A 17924-nucleotide genomic window follows, 5' to 3' on the forward strand; every position below is an offset into this window, starting at 1 on the left:
ATATCTCAAGCTCTGTCTCCAAACATTTGCCCTTGCATTTGGGGCTGTGGAAGGCGAATATCACGGGCATGGTTGCATTTCCTCCCAGACACCTTTCACCTCCTCCACTGGCCCCCTCTCCTCCATGCTGCCCGGCTCCCTCTCCATCCCTGCTCTGGTGGGCAGCAGATGCCGCCGAGCCCTGTGCCATGCTGCCACCTTCCCAGCAGGGAGAGGGGAAAGTCAAAGCACTGCAGCGGGGATGAAAGGTCAGTCATGGGCTGCATGGCGTGTGAGGGGCTACACAGTCCCACTATCGCACAGGGAAACGCGCTCAAGGTTTGCTCCCTGCATCCCGCCATCACCTGAGGCAGTGCTGCAGCCCTCCAAGGTTTTGGGGGTTTGATGGAGCAATTGGCCAGCCCTTTCCCAGCAGGGCTGCGGGCACCCTGGGGACACTGAAACCCATCCTCTGTGAGCACTTCTGGGGCTAGAAATGGGGTGATGGCTGCAGCCTTTGCTTTCCTGGGATGGGCAGCCTGGGGTCTCTTGCATTGAGGACAGTTGGTGTCAGACAAGCTGCTTGTGTAAACCTGTATTTGCAAGGAGTGCCCTACAGAAGTGAGGGATCCAAGCAGGGCCAGGTGAGGCTTTACAGCCTGGAAACTACCTGTGTGCCAATGTTTGGGGTTAAAACTACTAGGTTGTGGGCATTCATATGAATGAGCAATTGCTTAGAAGCTTTAGATCCTTGTCTCAAAAATGACCAAGGGAAGCACTGGCAAGTCCATCTGGGATCTCCCATGTGCTTCCCCACCCTGTGGTGGCGGCTTTGGGAAGGGAGCAGAGCAGTGGCACTTTGGGGTGCTGCATGTCGCAGGAGGAGCAACGAGCATGAAGTATGGATCGTCAAGATCCTAGAATGTGTTGGGTTGGAAGGGACCTTTAAAGGCCATCTAGTCCAACCCCCCCGCAGTAAGCGGGGACATCTTCAACTAGATCACGTTGCTCAGAGCCTCATCAAGCCTGGCCTTGAATGTCTCCAGGGATGGGGCCTCCACCACCTCTCTGGGCAACCCATTCCAGTGCCTCACCACCCTCACTGTAAAGAACTTTACTTCCTAAACATGTGCAGATGTGTTTTGACAGGCTGTCGGCCCTTGCAGCACAGCTGCCTTTCATGGGAAAGCTCCCCTGGGATGGCTCTGCCACCTGCCAAGGTCTGCTCCGCTCAGGCGTGCGTGGCCAAGTCCCCGGCAGCACGAGGGCTGCTGTCACATGGGCAGCAGGGATAATGTGTCTGGAGTAAAATTAAAATGTTAAAACTAAAGAAAACCCAGGCGAGAAGGATTGCTGGTAGGTGTGTGCGCAGGGGAACGGCAGGGTAGCTTTTCCCCCACTCCCTTGTCTCCATTCCAGAGGTGCAGGTAAGGCTCCTCGCCAGCCCTCTGCTCCCCTGTAAGGCTCTGGGTTCTTAATTCCTTAAGAAAGCCATGCCCTGGCCCCTGCCTCCTCTCCTCAGGTGATGTGGGTGCAAGCTGGTGTCTGCTGGATGCTCTCCACCACCCATTTTGCTCCAGGGCTGATGGGGTTTCTCCAGGCTATGTAAAGAGACTCTGCATTTCGTTCCAGCTGTCCAGCAATAGAATATATTTAACTTTAAAAAAAAAAATAAACTAATAATAATCCATAGTATCAAAACACAGCAAGTCACAATCCAATACTCAGTGATATAAATAGGCATACAAATGGTCCTCTGTAACCCCTCAGTTTGGGCTCTGGCATGAAAATGAAATGTGAGCTCACCATCGAGGTGCAAATGGCACAGGTGGGCACACACCCCTTCCCTCCTTCCTAGGGTGGAAAAACCCGATACGCCCAACCGTGGCCAAAACCAAGGAAAACATGGACTCGAGCTGGTGACAGACAACTTACCCCTCTGCCAGCCTGTGGAGCAGCGCCTGTGTCTGTGTGTGGAAAGGGGGTGCGTGGGTCAGGGTGGGATTGTTTGCTGGGTATTTGGGAAGTGCTGCCGTCACCTCCAGGCAGTGCTGGGGGAGGCGAGACCGTTTTGATCCCAAGCCCAAACATGCTGTTCCCTTTGACCTGCCTGCTGGAAGCATCCTTAAAGCTGGAAGAGGGATTGAGCTATTCTTGCCTTGTCGGTCCTAGAGTCTACGTGGAGCTTTTGTGTCCCACTGCACCTTTTCAGCGGAGGGGATGGAGTGTGGGGGGGTGTCGCTTCCCTCTGGCTGGCTGGCGGGTGGGTGCAAGAGAAGCAGTACTGAATTTTAGCCTGGCTCTAGTTATGCGCACGGATGACAAGAGGAGGAATGATGGCCTGTGGGTGGTATGGGCATCTGGGGGGTTCACTGTAACTAACCCTGGTTCAGCTGGTGCCGCTGTCGCTTGGGGTTCTACAGCATACTGGTCCCGGGGGTGGGGGGGATGGAAATGCTGAGTGCCAGTTTGGAAAATAAATTGCAGCGCTGCCTGAAAGTGCATTATGCGTGTGAGCATGAAGGGAAGTCAGCTAGAAAATACAGGGGTGTGTTATCACGCCACGGTTTGCAAGCGCATGGGAAAAGCCATTGCTTCTGACTGGGAGGAATATCAGCTGTAGGCAAGCTTATAAGCTTTTCTTGTATCTAGGCTTTAAATGTCAATGAACTCTTGGTGGTGTCTTGTAGAGATTGCAGTTTGGGTTGAACAGTAATAAAATACACTCTGTCTGGAGTGTATGCATGTACGAGAACTGCAGGGTCATCCCAAAACATGCAGGAGGTGAGGCAAGGGCAGAATAAAACAGCCCCCTGGAGAATCACGAGACTGTGACTCTTCAGTTTCCTCTCCACGGAGCTCGGCACAATAACCCCTGTGTCACGGCGAGACCACGACAAAGGGGCAATTTCCAGCAGAACTGAAAGATCTTTAATAAAATGCGTGACAGTCGATGCACACGGGGAGGAACATGCGGCTTTGTCTTAGGAAGCGCGGGACGGGGCACAGATGGAGGCACCTCACGTGTCTAACACTCCCCACGGTACAGCTGCATGCCGGAGCCCTTCCCGGCACAGAGCCCCGGATGACATTGCCGAGCACGTGTGCCACGGCTCAGAGTGATGCCAAACCCCCTGCAGCAAGCACGGGCAAAGGGCCAGGAGGGTGGTGGTGGTGGTGGGGGGCATCTGCCATAGCACCTTTTCCACGGTAAGTATGGATTTGGCAACACCAACAAACTTAGGAAGAAACGTTAGCGTGCTCTGCACTGAAATGACTGGGCTGACCCAGAATGAAACTGGTTTATGACTGGCCACAAATTTCAAAAAGACATTTGGTTTGATTCCTACCTGGAATTGCTTTCCACCAAGTAGTAAATCAGCTGTTCAGCCCGGCTGGGTTCAAGTACCAAGGAACTATTTCCTTAAAGCCCTTTTTTTTTTTTTTTTTTTTTTTTTTTGAGAAACCTGGTTTTCACAATCGGGAAGGAGCAGCAGAAAATACTGCGTTGTTGGCAGATGGGGGTGAAGCAACTGCATTTATTCTTCATTACCTGCTATCACTCTTTAGCTGTAAAATTTGCACCTAAAACACCTATATTGGTAAAGCGGAAGATGGTATCGGGACTGCCTGGTGCCATGCTCCTTCGACCAGATCAAGCGTTCGCTGGCTGCCACCTCTGCGTGGCGAGGAGGCAGGGGTCGGTTGGCAGCGGCGGTGTGGTACGGCATGGCAGGCACTAGCCGGGGGCGAGTTATCCATCCCCCGTGTTGGTGGGTGTCCTGGAGTGGGTGGTCCCCCTCTGCGGTGCTCCGGAAACAGGCGTAAAAGCGCTGGGTGATTAATTTGGCCCTAAAGAGAAAGACAAGCATCAGTGACGGGGTGAAAGTGCCAAAGCAGCAGTCGTACCCGTGTCTTTGCTGCGTGGTGTGAACTGTGGGCGCCACGCACATATCTCTAGAATGTGGGCTCCCCGGGAGCCCCTTGAGGGGACAGGCTCTGCCTGGTCTGTCCCTGGCACAAAGCTCTGCTCTCTGGTGAGAGGAGGTAAAACAAGTCGGTGGCAGGGGACGGGGTTTTATATTAAAGATGCGACTGAGCAGACTCCCCTTGGGACCAGTTAGACTTGAAATCCCATCTGGCTTCCCCAGCTCTGTCCTGCAGGGCTCAGCCTCCGAGCTCACTGCAGCCCATATCTCCTCGCTACCTGCCACGGGGAGACCTGAAACCAGGCTCAGGGGCTCACCATTGCTCGAGAGCATGCTGCTGTTCGTGCCTGGGCTGGGGGGAGCTCGGGGGTGCTGGTTTTAATCGGGACTATTGGAAAAAACAGAGGTTTTTATCATCATTGTTACTGCAGCGGGGCGGCTTTGGGGGAAAATGCGACCTGGTGTTTGCTCCCTGGTAGCAAGGCCAATCCATGGAGCTGCTCCCGTCGTAAAGCAGAGAGTGGGAATCCGTCTATTGCTAATTAAAATCAATTAAACAAATCCCCACAACAGGCAGAAATAAGGCCTTTTGTCCTGGGTCTCCACTGGGCAGATTTCAGAGCCTCTGGAGTGGTGCATTGACTGTTTTCTTGGCTCCCCCAATGTCATAGAAAGGTCAAAAATAAGAAAAATTTTTATAGAACAAAACCTGAAGTCCTGCATCTCCCTTGTGCAGTGCTGTTGGTGCCAAACTCCCTCATGCAATAAATGCAGCCAGCACACAGATGTAAGTGAAGCGATGCTCTCTGGAGACCTGTGGCAGTCCCAGGGAGGGCAGCATTTCCATATAAGCTCTTCCCCAGCTAACCCAATTCTCCCATCCTCACTAGAGCCTGCAGACAGACAGCATCAAGTGTGGCCAGAAAAGCCAGCAAAACCCCGTCCGTAAGCTACTAAAGGAGCTATTCCTGCCACCTTTTATTCCTGGGGGAGCTTTGGTATGGATGCTGGGTCTCTGCCCTGTCAGAGCAGCTCCCAGCTGAGATGAGGCATCTGCTGCTGGTCTGACATCTGATGCCACAGAGACACCACTTTGGGCAGTTTAATGCCCAGTGAAAATGTCAGACTGTTTAACCCTTGACAGACTGAGACCTGTCGCACTACTTGACCACTAAATGTTTGATTCCATCTTCTAAAAGTGAAGCCATTCTCACAGGCACCAGAACAAGCTGTTCTTAAGCCACACTTAGATCCTCCTGTTTCAGAGTTTCTGCACCCAAAGGCTCAGTTTGGTTTCTTTTCAACACCTCCACCAGCAGACCTTAGCTTGTCTGCAGAGGCTCCTGCACATCCATCCCGAGACTGCAGCAGAACTAACTCGATGCTCAGGCAGCATTTGGAGTTTGCACTCCTGTTTGGGCAATTGCAAGAGGTAACCATTACTCTTGGTCATCATGCTCATTACAGCTGAGCTGACAAGTTGTTTGCGTGGCTTAATGACTAGTTATAAACCTCTAAAATAGAGTTCCCACCAATCTCAGCAGCACCTTGCGTAGTGTTTTCCAGATGTGCCACTGATTCCCTGTTTGCCTCTGGTTAGGATCCCATTTACCCCTTATTTTTCCAGGTGGGAAATTAAGGCGTAGAGCTTCTCTGTCTCTCAGTAAGTGCTGAAGCTCAGTTCTGTAACATCCATACAGTCCCACAAGCCACAGAGCTGCAGATGCTACAGCACAGGGCCCTGAGCACCCACCCTCTTAACCCATCCTTTTGGTAGAAATGGTCAGAGAGTTGAAATTGTTGAACATCATGAGCAGAAACCATTTTGGTAATTGCTGTGGCAACGGTAATCTTGAGGAGCTCATCCCTTGGCTTTAATGCAGATGTCATGCGTCTCTTGGGTTTCATCTTTCCACCACTGACCTACTAGGAGTTCACTTTTTTCAAAGCGCTGCTGCCTTGCAAGCCTCTCCTTGGCAAAGCAAGGAAACCACTTCTTGCTGTGGTGCAGCATGATGGCAGGATAACTGCCCTGCTTTTCCTCTTGAGCACTTCCAGCCCCAGGTTAACAAGAAGCACTGACTGGTGCTTGTCTTCCAAAGAAACCCGCTTTGCTGCTGCCTGTGTTGTGTGGCTTGCATCTCTCTAAAAGGTGGTATTTTTTTTTATCTATCTTCCTCTAAAATTACAAGTAAGCAGCTTTCCTGTCTGCGCTGTGTTATGGATCTTTGCTTTTCGTGGAGCAGCCTAAAAAGCTGAGCTCAGCACCCCCATTTGGATACAGGGTAGTTGCTAAATAGCTGTTTCTGGCTGGCCAGCACAGTAGTATGAGCCACTGTTTAGGGTGTGAGGCAAAATGCAGCCTGAGTTATTCCTGTGGTTCTGCCATGGGTTTGCGTTGGAGTTGGGTAATTTAACCTTACTGCGTGCTGCTGTTTCTCAGGGGTAGCAATGAGGTGGATCATCTACAGATGTGGGAAGGTACTATTAAAATTTGGCCAGGACCTGTGAAATATTGCTTTAAACTTAATCTGAAGGGTCTTCCACACATCCATTTCATGTTGATTTGCTTCCTCTCCTCCCACTAACCATGTGCCAAAGAGCTAGTTTCAACGTGTCTCCTATAGATTATAGGCACTGTAGGATGCGTGCCCAGTGGGAGTTTTGCAGGTTTAGCTGAGCCTGTTGGCTTGGGCACACCACGCTCAAACACCAGGTAGTATCTGCACCCGCACAGAGGCAACGTCTGCAAAACACACTGCCCTAGCTGAAGTCTGGCTTGATAAATATGTGAGGACTTGTTTGTGTTACAAATTTGCATCACTGTTATACGGGTTTCATTCGCTTTCCTGATGGAGGCTGCTGAGATGAGGGGAAATGCTCGAGCCAGCAGGCTCCTGTCTCACAGCGAAGGCTGGTGCTCCCACAGCTCCCAACTCTGCCCTTTTCTCCTGTTCAGGCAGCCCAAAGCTCTTTATAGTGCACAGTCATCAAAGAGCAGGGTGAAGGAAGTTTGTCATCAGTTCCAATGCCTGTGCTGGATGAACTTGCGTGCTTTGGACAGGTCCTGTCCCACCAGAAGTTAGCTGGGACTATGGATTATGCTTTATCATTAGTCCTGGAGGAGGACTTCATGAGCTGGGAGAGCAGAGAGGCATTGGTGCTTTCCACCTGCTTTCCACAGGCTGTGGCCTCAGAGCAAAGTGTGGGTGTTGGGCAGGTAGGAAACTTTCCAGGAGGAAAGGTCCTGCACTAAAGCCAGCAGGTCTCCATCCGCCAGGAGAGTACGTGGGGCTATGGGGAGGCTAAACCATGTTTCCCGCTGGTGTAAAAGCTAAAGGAGCTTCCTACCACAATACCTCCCTGGGGGCATCACTGTCAGGGACCCTGCATAGCGCAGGGCTCTCCTCCACCCTCGGCCAGCGGCTGTCCTGCTCAGCATACCCGTGGGATGCCTCTGTGGGTTAAAACACACAGCACACAGCTGGGTGGTTTCGAAGCCAGGCAGGTATTTCTGCACTTTCTGTCTGCAGCTGGTCAGGCAAGGAGACTTGTGTGCTCAGGGGCACTTGCTGCTGTTTTACTTCTCAGCTCTCTTTGCAACAAGAGTTACTTTAACTGACAGGATCTGCCCTGCATGGAAAACAAAAACATGCCTTAAAAGCAGACCGTCGTGCTAGGAGAGGCTGGGAGCTTGCAGGGCAGGCGGGTTTGCTGCCGTCCCCTCGCCCACCAGCTGCCCCCCTGCAGGAGCGATGGGCTGGAAGCAGGTCTTGGCTCTGTCCTGCTCTGGCGGCTCCTGGTTTTGGCAGCGGGTTTGTGTGAAGCTCCTCTTGCTGGGAGGACCCTCCCCAGGTGACAGCAGCCAGCCCGGTTTTGTCCCTTTTCATCAGTGTTCCTCCTGCCACCTTTTTGGAGTGGAAAAGCAGCCAGGTGCTGCCACCGGCTCCCTCCGGGGCTGAGCTCCCCTTGTCCTGCCAAAACACCAGCTAGGATCAGAGGGGTCACTCCACCTGGATGCCCAATTTAGCTCTGCACATCGTGCATTCAAACCACAAAAACACAGCCCTACCCCACCTGGCCACGGGCCTTCCAGCCACGACTGCTACCAAGCACCAGGGTCGGGATCCTCAAGCTTTGGGCACTTACCCTGGAGGAGCGGAGCGGGGACACTGCTTCAGCCAGGAGTACATGCCGCGCTGTAAGGGGATCCATTTCCAAAGCACGGAGACACTGCCAGCAAGGACTTTTCAGGAGGAGGGAAGGAAAAGTGTCTCTCTTTTTTTTTTTTTTTGCTCCTCTGGTATTGTTTTACACTAGAAGTTTTTGACAGCATGTGGGCTGTGCCCACCACCCTAGAGGCAAGGTGCTGCGGGGCACCGGTCCCTTGCTAGATAAAGCATCCCCAGGGGCCGGTGGGAGGTCTGGTCTTCACATAGTGCCAGTGGATGGAAGCAGGGGACGGCCCCGGTCAGTTCAGCAGTACAATACAATTTACAGCAAGCGCGTTTCTCAAGACATCTGCAAGGACAGAGCTTCACTGAGCATCATATGTACACAGACAGCAGAGGAGGCTGGGCTGAGCTCTCCACTACCGCAAAGCAGTTAAGGATGGATTCTCAGGGAGGGAAAAAAGTACCACTGGTTTGCTTTTACATACTGTACATATATCTATTGATAGCTCCTTGGCAGTTGATGTTCACAGCCGGTTTCCTTTAATGGTGAGCATAAAAAGGAGGCAAAACGTCTTCGGCTACTTCCCCCTGGGAGGAGAGAGAAAGCAGCATCTCCCGCTCCCCCGGCTCAGGTGCCACCTTCGCCAGGGATGTCTCCTTCTCCTGGCACCTTCCTCCTCCTCATCGGCCGCCCACCGTGTGCTGGCCAGGGCCAGTCCTAACCCATGCTGTGCTTGCCCCATCTCCGCTGCTCAGTGGGATCAGTGCAAGTCTCCGTCGGCTGCTCTGCACCTCCGCTCCGCTGGACGGGCAGATGAACCGGGTTCAAACGTAACGAAACAAAAGAAAGGGAAGAAGAGAGACAAAGGGTAATGAAAAGGTCCGTGGCCCACAGCTGCCAAAGGAAATCTCTCGCCGTGTTTCTCTGACCATACTTGTCCCAGCCACTACAGCTGCTGTGGGATCCCCTGTTCCTTGTAGCCTGTGAGGAGGGAGGGGAAGGGAACATGATTAGTGTTGATTCCTAACGAGGACCCTCCATGAGGCTCAAGTGAGCCATGAGCCTGGTCTACCAGGAGCAGCAAACTACGTGGGAAAACAGGGGGGCTGCCACGTCCCCCCCCTTGCCACCAGGCTGTCCCAAGGCAGGCTCAGCCTGGCAAGCTGCTTTTCCTTGTTCTAGCCAACACCTGCCCCGGGCAACCAAGGGGTGCAGCCGCTTTCCTGGGCGTGGCAATGCGGCTGCTGGTGGCCAGCCCTGCTGCTGTGGTGGCTGCCTGCCACCGGCCCCAGCATGGGCAGAGGCACAGCTGCTCCAACAGGTTATAAAGGCGCAGTAGGTACCTGCGGCCACCAATGCCAGTACAGCCCAATAAGCTAAAACCTTTACGGGGAGTGATTTTTCTGCAGTGTAGGGGAAACTTATGCCCTTAGAAACTGCTCCAGAGACACTGCTGCTGGCAAGCGCTGAGCTGGCAGCTTGTTGGCTGTGCGTCTGACGCACTCGCATCTCCACTTGTGATCTACGTCTGAACCTCATCCTTCCAGCGGACTGCCAGGTAGGAGGAGGCTGGTTTCCTCTATCTACCTTTTAGTTCTTGTCCTGGCTTTCGCTAACAGAGCTCTCCAGCAGTAACCAATTTGCACTGTGGTTTGCAGAGGTGAACAAACATCTCTTGGAGGAGAAAGGGGATGCCTTTGATCATGGGCTGAATTGTCGGAGTTCAAACACAGACCTTAGGATGCCTCCATGGGCCCCTTTCCCTAATGATATTCTCACTGCTTTGTTACACGCTTGCTTTGCTCCAGCCCAGCAGAATTACGGGTGCTTTTGTTCAGGGCACAGCGGCCCATCTGGCAGGGCTGGGAAAAATGGAGCTTTCCAGCAGCAAAACCAATTGCACTGGGAAACTGCCCAGATCCCTCCTCCTCCACCCCCTCTCCTCTTCCCCCTGGCTGTGGGGTCTAATGCACCTCCTGACCAAGGCAGCAAAGCCCTCGAGGGGGGGGCTCTGTGTTGGCTCATGCTTGGCCCCAGCGGACACGGGGGGCCCTATTGTGTTGCAGCCACACGGATGCTGCGAGGGATAAAGCAGCCTGTCCCGCTGCTCGTCGCAGCTCCTCGAGGGGCTGGGGCCCCACTTTATTTGCCATCCTGCACGTAGTGGTTGAGGGGAGGCTGCAAATCCCATAGGGAAGGGCTCCTTCCCCTGGCGGGCTATGGCAGGGAAGGGCAATAGGAGAGCAGCCGCAGCTCTTCTGCTGACATGGGATAACAAGAAAAATACCGTGGTTTTTTGTTTTTGGTTTTTTTTTTTTAACACTTTGCTAGGTGGTTGCAATGACTGCACCAGAAGCTTTACCTGCTTCCTTTTTAAGAGAAGCTGGGATTGCTACTACAATAGTATCAGTGCAAAAGATCTCCTTTGTAAAGAAGTAACCAAAACCAAACTGTCCTTACCTGCACTGCCTGCAATAGTGAAGATCTTTCAACTAGAAACCTTTCAAAAATCTGGGGTTTTTTTCCTCTTTGTTTAAATAACACAAGTAGCCGGTCACTTTTATATTTTGAATTTCAAAGGAGTCTGAAATTTCATATCTCAGAAGAATGTTTAACTCTTCGAACACCTTTCTGTTGATGCTTTTTAATATTTCTTTCCAACTCTTATGTCAGGCTTTTTTAAGTCCCTTAAGGGTATTTTGTGTTCAGCTTTTTTAAGTGCCACAACCCCTATCTTTAAGGGACTTCTTGCTGAACTACGAATTGGCCCTGGCAAATAAACTCTGGAAAATCTACGCACGCCCCCAGCCTTGGCAGTCTGGATCTCCCGCTGCTAAACCAGCACAAGGAATTGGAGGACGAGATTAATGACACTTAGCAGCAGGTACTCCCCTGCACTGCATTGCTGCCCATCGACCGCAGCTGAACAGAAAGGTTCTCATCTCTTTCAAACAGCTTTTTCTGGGGGGGGTAAAATGATGATTTCTGAGGCATTTATGTCCTAAGTGTGAGTCAGCTCTGAAGGCAAGATGAGCTGGTTGGAAACCTGTAATATGGGCTTGTCTACAGCATTGGTTTAATTTGTTTAGGGAGCATGGTAAAAAAAAAAAAAAACCAACAACAACAAAACATTAAATCAAGCACATGGTCCAGGGAGTTGGGGCATGCCATAATCCTTAGCTAAAGTGAGCAAGCTAGGTTATGCTTACAGTAACTTGCTTGTGTAGCCATGCTTTTTATTAAGATATAATAGAAATCATTTCAGTCCTGCTATCAGTTTTGAAGCTGTCTGGAAGCCAGTTACAGTGGCCGAGCCTGTGTCTCTCTTTACAAGATCAAAGGTAGGCCAAAAGATGACTTGTCCTTTGCTAAACTTATTTATTAAAACTCTCCAGAATTAACTTACTAAGCAGTTTATATATGAAAATAGTTGCATGTCTTGCGTAGGAATAGCTATTCTGTTTGAAGGAGCTTCACGTTAGTAAGCCTGCAATACAGTTACGGTGCAGTTCTGTAAAGCAGACAGCTCTGGGATCGAGATTAAGTTGGTCTGAGTATCCGTGCTCAGAATCACTGATTTAATCAAGTTTGCTTGAAATTGCACTTCTTCTGTAAACCACTGCAAGTCAGATTCAGGCAAAAAGGAACCAGTCCGTGCACAGTCTGTCCTACCGGGACTGGGTTCGTGCAGAGGATGGCCTCAGGATGCTCTCGAGGCTGAAACAGGTCCCTGCCCTGCTCCGAGGGTGCCCTGGGGGCAGCCCGAGGGGCATTTCAGTGCTGGGTGGAGAATGCATCCCTGGGGCTGTGCGGCCACAGGACAGACACAGAGACAGGCGGACACACGCAAGTACAGGCACACGGCTGGACTCGGGCTGGGAACGGGCAGCAAATCCCACATGGCTCGTCCCAGCCGAGTGCTCGTTGCTCTGCATGGGGAGCTGCCACAGGGTGTGAGGAGGAGGAACAGAAACAAACTTACCTTGTGAAACTTTGATGGTGAACAAAAGGAGGCAAAGGAACATGAAAGAAAGAGAGAGGGAGAAATGTAACTGTAGACGATACATCCGAAACACATGGAGAACCAGAAAAGAACGAATAAATCGTGGCTGCACAGTAAACAGAGAAACAGCTGCACTACCGCCAGACATTCACACCAGGGCTAAACGTTATTTAAAATCCTTGTACTTGAAGTGGATCATTTCATTTGGGGCTCTTGTTTAAAGTGGATGGGGGAATCCTCACCTGCTTTCCAGCTCATTGGCCCCAGTCCAGACAGGCTGGATGGACTGACACCTCTGAGCCACGCTTTCCCCTGTGATATTGCCGTTTCATGGGTTTGACCAAAAGGGAATAGCCGAAGGAAGGCGGCAAACAAGTCAGCACGGTGTACTGGATGGTGTGTGGCACACCACTCACGCTCCGAGAGCTGGGAAAACTACACCTAATGGCTTTTTTTGCAGTTTTGTTGATGAGTTTGCTTGTGCCCATAGATAACTCGCAACCACGGCGTGCCTTACCCCAGCTGGGTGCTGCAAACCCTGGTGGTATTTAACATTCCTACAATATTTTAAGAATTTACCCTACCGCAACATTTGGTAGGAAACTGCAAAAAAGGGTTTTTCACCTACTTTCCTTAGGCACAATTTGGGGGATGGGTCTATTTAGATTTTTAAAAAAGATAATAGCTCGAAGCAGGCCATTTGTCCTCAGAATTGCCTTCATCGCGTGCAGGGTTACCAGCTGTTTTGGGATATTCTTCTGAGTTTCTCAAAAGCTTTCTGCTCCCTCTCCTTCCCAGGGCAGCTGCGTTACCTGCCCTAGCAGGAGTCCAGCAGAGAAGAGAGGCTTGGTGATGCTTTCCAAAGTCCCTCGGAGCCCGAGTGTCCAGTAACCATGCAACCATCTGCTGCTGCTTCTGGCAAGGGCCGAGCGCTGTAATTAGCAAAGGAGTGACAAGCGGACGGCGTGACTACAGGTAATTTCTTACTACTGGGTGGCAATCAGTCCCCAAGAGCCAGCTGCCCCCTGCAGAATCAGGGGCTGCAGCAGGAGTCCCTGTCCTGTGAAACCACGAGCGACGGCACCTTTGCTCATTCACAGGCGCAGCCACGCAAGGTGTTAATTCAGAGACCAGAAGCTGAGCGAGGGGTCCCTTCCGAAACCAGGCCTGGCTTCTTGGCTGTGTTCATCAGCGGCACAACAACATCTGGACAAACAGTCCCCGATTTCTGTCTCCTCTGCCACCTCAGCGTGATGTTGCTATATCGACTACTGTGCTATTTCTGCCAAGGAATGGCACAAAACCCTTTACAACGAGCTCTGGGCAGCGAGGGAGTTCCTGGAAAGGCCTCTGCATTCATCCTGCACGGGGCTCGTTGCAGCTAATGAAGATGCGTGCTGGGTGGGCTGGGGACAAGGTATGCCTTTGCCCGGAAAGTCTTAGGAGGCTCATTTTCCAGTTGGCCTTGGCTGGCTCATTAGCTCTGTTTTGCCACAGCCCCATGCCTTGTCCCCGCAGCCGTGATGAGGGGTTGGATGGAGGAGAGCACGGTGCGGCAGCACTGCCCACCGAGGGCAGCTGGATACCTGCAGCCAGCGGTGCAGAGTCCAGAGTCCTTTTTTTTTTTTTCTCCAATGTTTTTATTTTTTTTGGTAAAAGAATTAAGTTCTTCCGTTTAATCTACCTTTGCCTTCAGACAGCGGGTAAGCCGAAGGATGGCTGGCAAAGCCATATGGCTGCTTAAAGAAGATATCCGTGGCATTTAATGGGGCCAGCTGGCAATTTGTTTAAATTAGCAGAGAAAATGGCCCATGCCATTGTGCTGCCAAAAGTAATTAAGTGTGACAGTAAGACTGCATTCAATTAATCTTCCTTCTGGGATATATCCTGCTAAAGGGCACCTTACAGGAGATGAGCGCTGGATGGGACCCCTCGAGGTCAGCTGGTCTCTTCCCATGTCCCACCTTGCTCCTGACACATGTGGGTCTACCCTCTGTTGGGCTTCAGTCACAGAGAGGGCAGATCCTGCCATGCCACCTCTTCAGCGTTTGGACCTTACTGGAGGGAAAACATCTTCTAATTTTCACACAGATCTTCCCTGCTGTTATTTAAGCCTGTCTTAGGCTAAATCGTTGCCCTCTCACGTTTACTAGCCCACCGAGCCTCTTGGTTGCCTGCTTTCTCACAGTCCTCTGGACTCTCTCCAGGTTCTCCACACCACGTACAGCCTCCAAAGCTGGCCACAAGCCTCGCTGCAGCTTTACTTGTGCCGAGAAAGGTGAGGGGACTGGTTTATGTCCTACAGGCTCTGCTCCTACCTGTGTTTGTTCCCTCTGAGCAATGTGCTCCTGTGCAGCCTGTGACTCACTGCAGCCACCACATCCTTCTCTGAAAAACAAGTTGTTCCCTAGCTTGTATTCATGTAGTTGATTAATCCCTCTTTAGTGCCTTGGACTTGTCTCTACTGAACAACGTTCATTTATTTTTCTGGACTGTTTCTTCGATTTGCTTGAATCCAGACGCTGTGCCTGCCATCCTTGCAGCCGTGGTGGTGTGGGGCTCATAAGCCCTTTCTCCGGTCCGTCAACAAGCCGTGAATGAAAATCCTGGACAGAGCTGGGTTCAGGAGGGACCTTTCAACACACCTCTCCTTATATCTTCCCAGTTCAGGAAAATGGATTTAGTGAACGGTTCTCAAGGACGTTTTCACCGTGACACGGTCTCCCTGGCTTGGTGGTAGGAAGGCTGTGTGAGATGGTGTCAGCACCTGAAAGTCAGGAGGGATGGCTGACGGCTGCCACTCACAAAATGAATCCGTCTGCCACAGAAGGGAATCAAGCAAGTCCGACACAGCTTGCTTCGGACAAATCCAGGGCAACTGCTGCTTTGTTTCTTTTTATTTTCTAAATGAATGCAAGTCACTTGTTTCATTACTTCTTCCAGGGATTGAAGTTTACCTGATTGGCCTATAATTCTTCTCCTTTTCCCCTCGTTATCCCCGAACCCCTCCCCTCAGAGCAGGCTCCTGCAGGGCTCCCCTTTAATGGCTGAGAATTAGCACTAGAAGGTGAAAATCAGCAACGAGCCTCCCTACCTCCCACCCAGCTCTCGACCAGCAGATAGACAGGCAGGACCCCATCCCGGGAGCGAGTCATTCATCCCTCAGGGAAAGCCGGAGTGGAGTCCCCCAGCACCAGCTGCTTCCCGTCCTTCTCCTCGCCGCTGGCCCCCCCTTCAGCTTAGACACCACCAGCTCCGCCCTGCCTTTAGCCACAAAAATCGCATGGAAACCACCATTTCACAGCGAGGAAGACAAGAGGAAGGCAGTGGCTTCATATATTTTTATCTCTTCCCCACCTAAACGCAGATTCCAGCGTACAATTTCTGTCCAGTGCATCAAATAGAACCCGTCTGCATGTCAACAAACCCCAGCCAAAGCAAAACGTTCCCTGGCAGTGTTTCTAAATGAAATGGTCTTATTTCTTGCATTTGAAACATTGTTTCATTTTTAAGTTATAACTTTTTTTTTTTTTTTTAAATGTGAAAACAAAACATGAAAAAACAAAACACTTCAGGTCTGGCAGGCTGTCTGATCCAGCTGGGAGCAATTGATCACTTCTTCGTTTTGATTGAAAAATGAGATTTTTCTTTTATTATTTTTTAAATTTATTATTACTTATATAATAAATTATTTATATAATAAATAATATATGTTATTATTTATTATTTTCTTTTATTCTCCATCAACCAAGAGCTGCTTTAGCCATTACTTTATCTATATTGTACATAAAAATTAAACCCCAGATATTTAATGAGACAGCAAGAAACTGCCAAGGGCTGCAACTTGTCAGATGATCTACATCTGGTTAACATAAGGAACGTTGACTCCTCCTACCCTTCTCGACTGCCACCAAAGGGGCCAGGATGAGCTGCTGTTGCTATGGTCAGGGACCTCTTGGCCTGAGCATCGCCACCACATGCTGCTCCCCCACCCTCTGCCTCCCAAACTGGTGGGGTCCAGCCAAGTGTGGGCTGGAGCACCTCTGCTATGAGGACAGGCTGAGAGAGTTGGGGTTGTTCAGCCTGGAGAAGAGAAGGCTTCGAGGAGACCTCATAGCAGCTTTCCAGTACTTAAAGGGGGCTTACAGGAGAGATGGGGAGGGACTCTTGATCAGGGAGTGTAATGATAGGACAGGGGCTAACCGTTTTAAACTGGAAGAGCGTAGATTTAGATTGGATATTAGGAAGAAATTCTTTACTGTGAGGGTGGTGAGGCACTGGAATGGGTTGCCTAGGGAGGCTGTCAATGCCCCATCCCTGGAGGTGTTCAAGGCCAGGTTGGATGGGGCTTTGAGCAACCTGGTCTGGTGGGAGGTGTCCCTGCCCATGGCAGGGGTGTTGGAGCGAGATGATCTTTAAGGTCCCTTCCAACCTGAACCATTCTATCATTCTATAACCAGCAAGACCCTCCTGAGCCCCAGCCCGAGGACATACATGAACAGGACTATGGAGAACCGCAAGTCATGGTTTCAGCTGTAGGTCTCTAGCTGGATGGATGCTTTCCTGCCTCTCCCCACCACTGCAGAACTGGGGCTGCCAGGCAGCGCGCCATGCAGGGAGGCTGTCCAGCAGAGGAACAGCAGAAGAGCATATGTTTATGAACACATAATTATGGGATTACACACAAATTGGGCGGGTTCTTAAAGACACATCAGAGATGGACACCAATTCACAATTCACCCTCAGAAATAACTCGGGCTACCCCTGCTGTGCAGGTGCACCTGAGATGAAACTTGGCAGGTGGTTTGCAGGGAAAAACAAAGGGCAGTGCTGCTTTCGTCCTGAGGAAAGCCTCGCTTACGGTAAGGTTTTTAATATCTATCATTTGCTCTGCGTGGGGATTGCCCTTAACTCAGCCTATAAATTGAAGGTGACTCAGAAATTAGCAGGTGGTTTGGCGAGAGGGTTTAACCCCCAAGTTTGGCAGCTGAAGATGTGCACTCTTCCTGCTGTTTTTTTTTCAGTTTCATCCATTTAATCTTTAGGCAGGTGCCTGGCAATTTCCTGAGATCCTTTCTTCTCCCCTGTCATGCAGCCACAGAAGTCATCAGCAGAGATGACAAAGTGGAGCCCCTTCAAACCAAAAGGCAAAAGCTGCTGGTAAGGTGTCCTTCAGGGTAAGTGCTCACTTTGGGAACTGCCTGCCCTGCCAGCCTGAAGGATCTCAGGCCTGTCTGGTTCAGAGCCATGCCCACTGGCCTCTCCCAGACTTTGGAAAGGGAATGGGGTCTTGCAGACGACCAGCAGTGAGTTGCGAGGTGAGGCTGTCACCTTTATTCTCTGCAATATGGCAGAGATGCAAAATGATACTTTAGTCTTTAGCAGATGAAGTTATGGAGCTTGTATTCTAGATGAATAATACATAGTTAACTAACTGAGTGATCCAAATTATGTGTGTTTAAAAAAGGATTCCTCTCTTCTTCCTGTAGACTAATGTTTCAGAGCCTCCTTAAAGGGTGTAGGGGAAATTCTTCTAGGAGTAGCTAACAGTCCTGTTCAGCCTAAGAACTTGGTGAAACATGAAAAAAAGCCTTTGGGTAAATGTATTCCGTGGAGGAAGGAAAGCTCAGGAGAGTCCCCAAGGCTTTTCTGGGGACAGCTGGCCCCATATGCTTCCTGGAAGCGGAACTGGCCTTGCGGGAAGGTCTTGCTAACCAGAGAGATGGAGCTGGAGTTGCAAGGGAGAAAGGGCTTTCTCCTTCAAACGCGCATATGGGCAGAAGGGGCTCCAGACAGCAGAGTTCACAGTGCTATGGGGCCTCACTCCTCCCTGCACT

The 17924-nt window shown here is 50.9% G+C and overlaps 1 protein-coding gene across 3 annotated transcripts in view; it reads right to left on the bottom strand.

The window, feature by feature from the left end:
- Positions 1–1679: 1679 nt before the first annotated feature.
- The window catches only part of STUM (stum, mechanosensory transduction mediator homolog), a 51108-nt gene continuing 34863 nt past the window's right edge, over positions 1680–17924 (bottom strand). For 2 of the 3 annotated variants that reach the window (XM_054196695.1, XM_054196694.1), the window contains exons 3-4: positions 8058–9065; positions 1680–3831 (exon numbers count right to left, since the gene is read on the bottom strand). In XM_054196695.1, coding sequence (XP_054052670.1) covers positions 9031–9065 — 35 coding nt within the window. In that variant the 3' untranslated portion in view covers positions 1680–3831; positions 8058–9030. The remainder of the gene's footprint in view (positions 3832–8057; positions 9066–17924) is intronic. The other variant, XM_054196696.1, reaches the window with a different exon arrangement.

The sequence above is a fragment of the Rissa tridactyla genome, chromosome 3 (genome assembly GCF_028500815.1).
Source record: "Rissa tridactyla isolate bRisTri1 chromosome 3, bRisTri1.patW.cur.20221130, whole genome shotgun sequence".
NCBI lineage: Eukaryota > Metazoa > Chordata > Aves > Charadriiformes > Laridae > Rissa > Rissa tridactyla.